General features: G+C 40.7%; 1 protein-coding gene across 3 annotated transcripts; it reads left to right on the top strand.

The window, feature by feature from the left end:
• Positions 1–415: 415 nt before the first annotated feature.
• Positions 416–9347, top strand: LOC141441799 (uncharacterized). 3 transcript variants are annotated; one of them, XM_074106668.1, is made up of 6 exons: positions 416–618; positions 1376–1574; positions 6383–6541; positions 6952–7022; positions 7565–7738; positions 8801–9347. In XM_074106668.1, the coding sequence occupies exons 1-6, from the start codon at positions 470–472 to the stop codon at positions 8982–8984; spliced, it is 936 nt and encodes a 311-aa protein (XP_073962769.1). In that variant the 5' UTR covers positions 416–469; the 3' UTR covers positions 8985–9347. The 3 variants fall into 3 exon arrangements, with proteins under 3 accessions (XP_073962769.1, XP_073962768.1, XP_073962770.1); XM_074106667.1 differs by having other exon boundaries at positions 422–618; positions 6380–6541; XM_074106669.1 differs by lacking the exons at positions 416–618; positions 1376–1574 and adding an exon at positions 4518–5087 and having other exon boundaries at positions 6380–6541.
• The last annotated feature ends 433 nt before the right edge of the window (positions 9348–9780 follow it).

The following is a 9780-nucleotide window of genomic DNA, read 5'->3' on the forward strand; positions in this document are numbered from 1 at the left end:
TTTAAAGATATAAGATGTAGCCTAAAGTTATTAATGTTGAACCATAAAAATCTATTAGAGAATCGCGTTCTGACTATTCATTAAAAACTATTATCAATGACAGCCTAGTTGGCGCTAGTATTGTTACCAATCATAAATAAGATTATAATGTTAAACAGACCAAACGACACTAACGCCATCTAGCGATATTTCGCCTGTCAATAAACCATCATTGATTGGTGGTTTCTTCTACCGGGTGGTACTCTTTCCCGGCCCGAATAATACCGACCCTGTTTTTCATGTCCATAGAAACTGACATGAGCTTCTATGGGCAAGTACACGAAAAACAGGGTCGGTATTTCCATGTCGGTATTACCCGGGCCGGGAAAGAGTGTCACCCTTCTAACTACAATATTCTGACATTGACGTAGGGTCTGAAAATATGACGTCATAATTGAATGTGTTTTTGTACCAGGGCGTCCAAACGGACATGTCCCGGCCGGGCGGCCTGGACCCGCGCTCCGTGAACCAGTCGCAGCTGCACCAGTCTCGCTTCGGGCTGGTCAGCCAGGCGCTCATGCTGATCCTCATCGCCGGCTTCCTCGCCTCCGAGACCCTCAGCGAGCTGTGGAAGACCAAGTCAGTATCCTCCCACAGGCCCTTCCCTTTCATCTCTCTAGATAAGTGATCCAGGTTCCTGCAATCCCGCTTCCTCGCCTCTAGGAAGCTTAGTTAGCCGTGGAAGATCAAGTCAGTATCCATCCCATCCCACTGGCCTTTCCTGTACACCACTCTGAATAAATGATCCAGGTTCTTGCACGCGGACTTTCTCGCCTTCGAGCCTAGATACCTAGCAAGTGCTAAATATGGTTCTCTATCGTTTGCCCGAATTTCATATGCCCGAATGTATCGTTTCCTAGAATTTTCATTTGCCATAAAGTAATTTATTTCTGAAATAGTAATTTGCTCAGAGTTGATATTAAACTAACCTAACTTAACCTACTGCATTCTATATGATGACATTTTATTTTATGGCAAACGTTGGTATGGCAAGTGAAATTCGGGCAAGTAAAGGTAAACGGCTAAATATACGTTCAGATTTTGACACTTTCCCCGTCCCGTTTTTGTATCAATTTCACGCCTGGACATGAGACAATACAAATAATCTGGTAGTGAAATTCTAGTGATCCAACCAGGTTGTCTCCATAGGACGAAACTCTTTCAACGGTTAATGACTTGAAACTTGGCACGGGCATGTGCCATTTTTTAGCAAAAAATAATTTACAACTAGTTGTTGTTTGCCACTTTGTCTATGACGCTACCTCGTGAGGCTTACCTTGGGGGGCCTGAAAATGAGTTAGTGCTTAGCCTAACCTCAGGACTATCTCGATTCCAGGGTGCCGGTGGTGTCCCGCAACTGGCACGACCTGGTGTTCCGGCTGGCGGAGATCGGGGTCGCGCTATGGTTCCCCTGCGTGCTGTGGAACTCCATGGCGCCGGAGCGGCTCTGGCTGCTCAACCCGCGGCGGCTGCTCGCGCGGCAGCTCGACGACGCAAAGTTACAGGATCTGCTGCAGCATCATCAGGATGCCAAGGTGAGGGCGGGTACGGTACTTGGCGTGCACTGGGTCACTTCCAGGGTAGGCAGCTGGTTACCTACAGATAGCGCGCGAGTTGAATGCTGAGCTCAAGAATTAATGATATTTAAGGGGGCTCCCATACAAAAAACGTATTTTTTTTTTGCTGTTTTTTTTTGCTTGATATTAATAACGGCAACACGTAGACACTTGAAATATTCACAGAATATTTAGTTGTATGATCACTTTATATACTGAGCGGCAAAAAATCTGGCCCTCAAATGTATGCAATAACAGGTAATTTTGTGCCGCTGAGTATATTAATGTTGTATAGATATGTTGAATAGTACGGAACCCTTCGTGCGCGAGTCCGACTCGCATTTGCTCGTTTTTCCCGCGCTATTATATATATAAAACAATTAAAAAAGACTTTGCGTTGCGTACCCTGCTGTGGGGGATTGACCCAATGCACGCCTATCAAGAGTAGCGGAACCTTTTGGATGCGATAAACAACAATGGGCGGTCTGAAATGGTTTAAATTAATGACACTGTTTTACTTCATTATTGCACTGTAACTAGAATATATCCTCGTGAGTTCTTGCATAATTTATATAGCACAAATCAACATTAAGATTTTTCTTATTGGTTGTGCTAAGAGCTCCTTCATACCAAAATTTCAAGCTTCAATTTATATGGAAACACTTATTTTAATCGTCCCACTGTATTCAGTTACTATTTTAATTTGCGAATCTTTATCAACTAATTAACTTATCTTTAAGAGAAAACCGTAAAAGTAATTTGTACTTACTTTTGAAAAGAAAGAAAAGGTTTATTTTGGCTCCAAAAGTACTACCTAAAACTAAGACTTTGATTGGGAACTAAAATTTGAAGTAGTATTCTTTAGTGACAGTGACAAAGTACTAATGAGGTGAAGCTACTCTTGAGCTGGGTGTACATGGATTGCGATCGTTTGGATTGTCGCTTGCTACAGTCAGCGGATGCAAACAACCAATGAGCTGCAAGCTTTTTACCTTGCTAATCCGCTGCCAACCGTGTATCACAGCTACGTTTATGCGGCACATATGTTTTCAAGCAGAAACGCGCTGTCCACTTCCATGTATAGCACAACATGTCACACAGCACAAACTTAGCGCGAACATGAACACCACACATAATAATATATTCACTCTAGCTCGTCAGTTCAATCGAATACGGGCTCGCACTTCTTAAGTTTTTTAGAATTTAGGTACCTACATTTGAAATTTACCATGAGGGTGAAAGAAAATATTGTAATGAAATCCGCGCATGTGTTCAAAGTGGCTCAATAATGTGTTTAAAGTTAATGGAACTGAAGTCAAAGTAGTATTCTTAGACGAAAACTTTACCCAGCATTGGGTCGTGTAAGGCCGGAAGTGGTAATATAATTGTGAGTCTTAAAATAGTTGTACGCCTATGGTTAACCTCTGAAAGAACAAAGAGAACCTATATTTGTTGACAAGGATATATCTATATCACACTGACCTGACCTAACGGAACATTAAACACACTCTTATCATTGTTTGACACAATAGCCTGTTGTTCAGACATGAAACGTCCACAGAACTAAATAATAATAGGATAGGATAGAAATTAATTTTTCATTTTTCAATTCGTATGAAATGACACTTTTGTCTCCTACTGTCAATGAGCACAATGGCAATGAGGGCTATCGTTTTTTTGTCTCACTAGATGGCGCACTGTTGCGTGAGGTTTTTTAGTATGGCTTTCAAAGTTTGTTATTACGGGTGTGAAAACAAAGTTTAGATTAAAATCGTATTTAATACACCTTAAAACCGTACTATAAAAATGTCGAGCATGCCACAGTGTCGCATAGTCCCCGTTTTGTTCGAAAAAGGAGGACAAAGGTTTCCGAAAGACAAAACTGTCTCAAAACACAGACATTCATTGCCCCGGAACGCATATTTGCCACATTAATTTCAGATATTGCAAAATATTCACAAAATTATTCTAATTATAAATAAACCCGCGTAGCTCACTCAAAAATATGAGATTTGACATTTCGGAGACCTCACGCTACACTAGCGCCTCTAGTGGCGATTCATACGCGATAGCCCTCATTGCGACCAAACGCGCGAGCTGAGCGAGCGAAGCGAGCGCGCCCCCGCAGCGCCCGGCTTAGCGCCAGGACATACATAATATCGATTTTACTGCCATACTGTTTTGATGTAACATAAACGTGGGGCTGTGTTATTGTTATGATTAACAAAGACTAAGAAATGAAAAAAAAAATATATGAACGCTTATTATTATGATAAATTGTGATATACACGTCCTCAAAAAACGTAAATCCATTGCAATACTAAAACTACAGTAGGTAAATGATAGAACACTTACTTTTGTAGCCATTTAGTAGTTTTAATCATAATCAAACACATTATTTGTTCATAAAACGCACAAACAACAATTAAACTATACTCGTACAATAAGCTCCATAAGACGTTTTTCGCTAAATATTAATAAAGCAGTAATGAAGCTTAAATTAAGTAATTTGGTAAACTACTTAGTGAAAAACATAATTAAGAACTACGCCGTATCAACGTGTTGTACTTGATAACAATCCCAAAACAAAACAGTATCTCGAGATTACTTGGTTTGCTTCCGTAATTGACAAATCGCGTTTAATAAGTTTCTCAGTCGAAATATTAGTGTAAACGAAATAACAGCTGTCACCTATACGAGCTGTAATAGCTATAGCGATATCTTATAATACGCTTTGGTTCAACAAGTGAAGTAAACATTTATGAGTTAGTGTACATTTAAAGTGTCTAAAACTAAGCGGAACTTTTTTTCTAATCTTGCAAATGCATTTTGACCCACTTCGGTCCTATATTTATTTATATTCAGTCACATGATTTATTTTATTTTAGTTCCATGACTTAGAGTGAGTATTTGATTTGTATTTGTCTTCAAATTAAGCTAAATAAACGCACTGGAATTGTGCGTTGTGATGTTTTTTGGTGTCAAGGGTTGTCGTTTGGTCGTCCGTTTTTTGCTTCCGAAGGATCGTCAAGTCTTCAGCTTTTAGCTTTTTGTCTTTGTTTATTGTTTGTCGTTGTTTTTATTGCTTATTAAACTTTTTTTATTTTTTTGAGGTAGGTGGTCCAAGATTTATTAAATTTAATAAAATATGCCCCATAATTCCTCAGTAATACATTGACCATGATGGTCATAAATAGCTTCTACTTTCATATCAATAAATGTTATTAATTTATAATGTTTCAAGTTTTAGAGATCAATAACTTTCCTTTTAATTTTTTCTAACATCAGTCAATTTCGTCAAACTTGACAAAGATGTCCGGCAATTCTGTTTATATCCAAATGGCTCCTCAGTTCAGCCTGACTTGGCAAGAGAAGGCCTGGTTGGTGGTTGGGCTGATGCGCTACTGGCAGTGGTCAATCTGCCGTGTCTTTCTTGCCTCCGTGCTGCATCAGAGAGTTAGTGGGGTGCCGGCGTTGCCATGGATACCGTTGGTAAGTTGGAGTACCACAGGGTCGTGTGGCGTTTCCTATTGTTAGGTTTTTAGGTGAAGCTTTTGATAATGTTTACATTGTTCTTTCTGCTTTAATTTAAAACGTGTTATTTTTGATTTGCGGTAACTTTAAAGAGCGCACACCATGGCCGCAGTTTTGGCATATCGTAGTTAATACAGAAACCAATTTCTCTTATGATTTTAACATAAAGTTCCCATGTAGAATACAAACACAACAGGGTACCCTAGTTCTATATAGTTTTGTTTTAAAGGCAACAATAACATCTTGTATCCACTTTCTTCCCCTCTGATATTAAGCGTGTTTCACTAGTTAGGGTAGCTGCTAGTTTGCACGGAGCGGGTGGACGCCTAGTATGAGCGCTAACTGCGCTCGTCGCGTGTGACGGATCTTACCTGTAAACCGCATGGCGTGCGCCCGCTTCGTGCACCCGCGCCAGCTAGCGTAGACTCTTAAGGTGATTTTCCACCGGCAAGGCGAGACGAGGATGAGCGAGAAATTCCTATACTAAGCGCGCGATATCGTGCGAACTCGCACTGGCTCGCGATAGACGTCCCATTCCCAATACCAATTCCCGCCCATCCCCGCCTCCTCTCGCCTCGCCGGTGAAAATCACCTTTTCACTTCTCATGGAACTCACTCTACTGGATCTAGGCGACATAAAATTATTTTTTATGCTCTAGTACATAAAGTAAAATCTTCGTCTAAGACCAAGGTAATCAGGTGTCAACAGCCACAAACAGAAAAGTTTCTACATATATTTTTTTAATAATTGATTTATTATATATTATTAATTATTATTATTTAAAGCCTGTAGATGTGTCCACTGCTGGGCAAAGGCCTCCCCCATGTCCTCCACTCTACCTTTCTTGGCGATCCTGACCAGCTGCGAAGAAAGGCGTCCAGATCGTCCCGCCATCGACGCTGGGTCTGCCAATATGATGAATTGATTTATATAAAACTAAATTAATCGAATCAATCAAAATAAATCAATAAAACTAAAAAAAATACAATTATATAATAATGCATGAAAAATAAAAGGTACATAGAAAGTGAACAATTGTTTCCACTGTTGCTATTTAATTTCCTCTCAATCGAAGTGAAAGAGTGTATAACTCGAGCATAAACAAATTTTCCCCTCGACGTGTCTATCCACCCTCGCCGTACCGGCTTGGGTGGCTATATGAACGCCACGGGTAACATGGCTCGTTTTATGCTCTTGTTGTACAATCTACTATTAGACTTGGATTTGAAAAATGTATGCGTCTCTACAGCAGGACGTGGAAACAGACTCGCTGGTGGGCAGCGTGGGCTCGGCCCGCGACTGCTGGATCTGCTACGACGGCGCGCGCGCCGAGCCGCTCATCCGGCCGTGCCGCTGCACGGGCGACGTCTCCGCCGTGCACCACGACTGCTTGCGCCGCTGGCTCGTCGAGGTAAGACAAGCTGAACGATTGGCAGCGTGGACTCTCACATGATTGCAAAAAAATAAAGGAGATAATTTTGGCACATAACGAACAAGCAATAAAAAAATCAACAACCACTAACCTCTCTGTTTCACTAACCATTGATTAATTTTATTTGACGGATAAATGTGATGCCGTCTCCGTCTATTCGAACAAAACAAACAGAGACGGCATCACATTTATCCGTCAGATAAATTTAATCAATGGATGGTGAAACAGGGGGTAAATCTTGAAAATAATACTATGGTTACTACTCTCTTATTCTGAGAGGAGGCCTGTGCCCAGCAGTGGGACGTATATAGGCTGGGGTCGATGGATGGATGGAACAGTTATAGCTTAACTGTTTAATTTCATCTATTTATACATGATTTTGTTTTTAGAGTGCGGCAACCCCTGACGGCCTGAAGTGCAAGGTGTGCAACACTCCTTACATAGTACAGGAGACCAGCAGGTAAATATAATCATTGCTATGGCAGGGAAATGTTAAATATTAGTACTTTGACTAGCTCATTTTCCACTCATTAAAAAAATTGGAAATGGCTGTTGAGGGGTTTCATACCCGAAAGGTGATAAACGGAACCCTGTAAAGTTGTTAAAACGACCGTCCGTCCGTCCGTCACAGGACTGTATCTCAGGAATTATAATAGATAGACCGCTGAAATTTTTTCATAATGTGTATTTCTTTTATGGAAAGGTCGATTGGTTTCAATTGTTCCATGATATTATTTTCATGTTTAATGACAGACGTGTGGATCGCTGTAAGCTTTTGGAGTTTGACATCGGCTTAAAATATTGTACGGAAACATAGTTTGGATGCCAGTGGTAATACAGTCTTGAACATGAAACTAAAACATGTCGGGCTAAACTCGATTTAAGACGCGAGTTATCCGGGTCAATATATTTAATATGGTAATATAGTCAACAAAAATTGCAGTCAGCAAAAAAAGCTTAAATTAAAAATGTTTTTTTTTAACAAACTTTCTTTTTTTTCAGAGTGGAATGGGAGCGCGGCTTCACGTGCGTCCACTGGCTGCGGACCGCGCTGGCGGTGGCTTGCATGTGCGGCGCGGGCGCGGCGGCCTGGGTCGCCATACAGATGTTTACGTCGCCGGTCGTGCGCGTGCTCGCCGCCGGCGCCGCCTCGCTCGTCTGCTACGTGGCTGTCAGGTACAGTCCGATCCACAAAAGCTGGCACGAATCAATTGAACGAGTGAATGATAATCACACAATGATGAAATGGACCAATCAACTTTTTCTTATACCTCGGTGGTTACATCCCCTGGACAACTGTTTAAAACTATTGTTGCAGCAACAGGTGGTAGGACCTTGTGCAAGGTCCGCCCGGATTGCTACCTGACCATCTTGCTCGCTAATCCTGCCGTGAAGCAGCAGTGCTTGCCCTGTTGTGTTTCGGCGTGGAGAGTAAGACAGCCGGTGAAATTACTGGCACGTGAGGTATCCCATCTTAGGCTCTAGGTTGGCAACGCGTCTGCAATACCCCTGTGTTTGCAGATGTTTATGCTGGTGATCTCTTACATCAGGAGACCCACTTGCTCGTTTTCCATCCAGTCGAATAAAAAAAAAAAACTATTGGTTTTATATATTTTCTGTGGCACATTAGTAGCATAGATTGTAATATAACAGTTTTTTAAGAGAAAGAACTCTGTCACTGTTGTCTCTTGGACAACGGAACAGAATAACATACAAGAAAAAGTTGATTGACCCTTATACAGGTTGCTTCACTAAGTGACAATCGTTCTTCAGACAATCTCGTCTCATAACCACATTAACCACCCATTTGGTGTTACAAATATTTAAAAATGTTAATATTATACACTGGCTGCATGCCGGTGCAGGCGCACCAAGGTCCTTGTACAAACAAGAAATGTTCACGGCACCCGTGGCGAGATCCTCCCATTGCTCTGTGGTAGACTATGGCGGGCTTGCGGAGACGAAAGCTATTAATTCAGAGTTAACTGCTAACCCAATGTTAAGTGGTTCAATCAACTTTTTTCTGTATCTCGCTGCCATGGTTACGTCCCCTGGACAACTCTTTATAAAACCATGATTTTATATAAGTATTTAAGTTAATTATTGTTACGTTCTAAGCCCACCTTTCGCCGTACTGATAGACTTTTGTTATTAGCAAATAGTGGTAGTACCGACTGCGCCAGTTACATTATTCCTTTACTTCCTTTCCAAATATCTAATTCCATAAACCTCTTCCAGATTCCTCGGCATGAACACGGTCACGGCTTACCAGAAAGCCAAGATATCCTCGCTCCGTATCCTCACGGAGCCGTTAGAGGAGACACCGTCGGATCAGCTCGCGACCATCAGCAAAACAGTCACCGTCGAGATCGCATCCAAAGCTGTGCTCGAACGCGCACTCAAAGGCGAAATCAACAAATAAACTACCTACAGTGAAAGTGAACTGTGTGATTGCGAAAACAGTGCTACAAAACCATCAAAAGCTTAATCCCATGGATATATTTATATTCCAGTGCGGGAGACACTTGTGGTTACTGTCAAATTCAAGTATAGTGTGAATTTTTGTGCGTTGGAAAAGTACAAGTGTGAAGTGTCGTTTTTCGCCTCTTTCAATAATTTCTTCGTTCGTTCAAGGAATCTATTAGGTACCCATCCAATGGATAAAAAATCCCTGTGGAAACGTTACTTCTGTGTTGATGAAGTAACGAAATAATATCACAAATGAGTGATTGTTTAATCACATGTCGAGTGTGTAAAGTTTCGGAATGAACAATTACAGTGACTGTGAAATAAATAAGCGGACGCTAAACTAGAAGTCAAAGTACTAAGTATATCTTTTTTTTGGTACAAAGTGATCAAGAGTGATAATTATGCAATAATTTGATTGTTAAGACTCGAAGGCGTACGAGTTAAAAGAACAGTTTTTATGCTACCATAAAAATAACGTATCATGCACGCAGTTTAACATTGACATCAATTTGTTTGTCAATTGTATTTTGTTCCTTTTCTTTTGTACATACAATAAAGAGTTTACATACATATATGACATTAACACCCAGAAACAATATTTATGATTCTTAGTTGTTTTGTTTTAATGTCAGTATTGAATTAAATGGCAGCTTAATGATAAAAAATAAAAGATTTAAACAGGAAGGGCGCAAGTATTATCGTCCGAGTTAAATACCTATAACGTAAACTTATTATGATTACAATTGTTG

The sequence above is a fragment of the Choristoneura fumiferana genome, chromosome 24, assembly GCF_025370935.1.
Source record: "Choristoneura fumiferana chromosome 24, NRCan_CFum_1, whole genome shotgun sequence".
Taxonomy (NCBI): Eukaryota; Metazoa; Arthropoda; class Insecta; order Lepidoptera; family Tortricidae; genus Choristoneura; species Choristoneura fumiferana.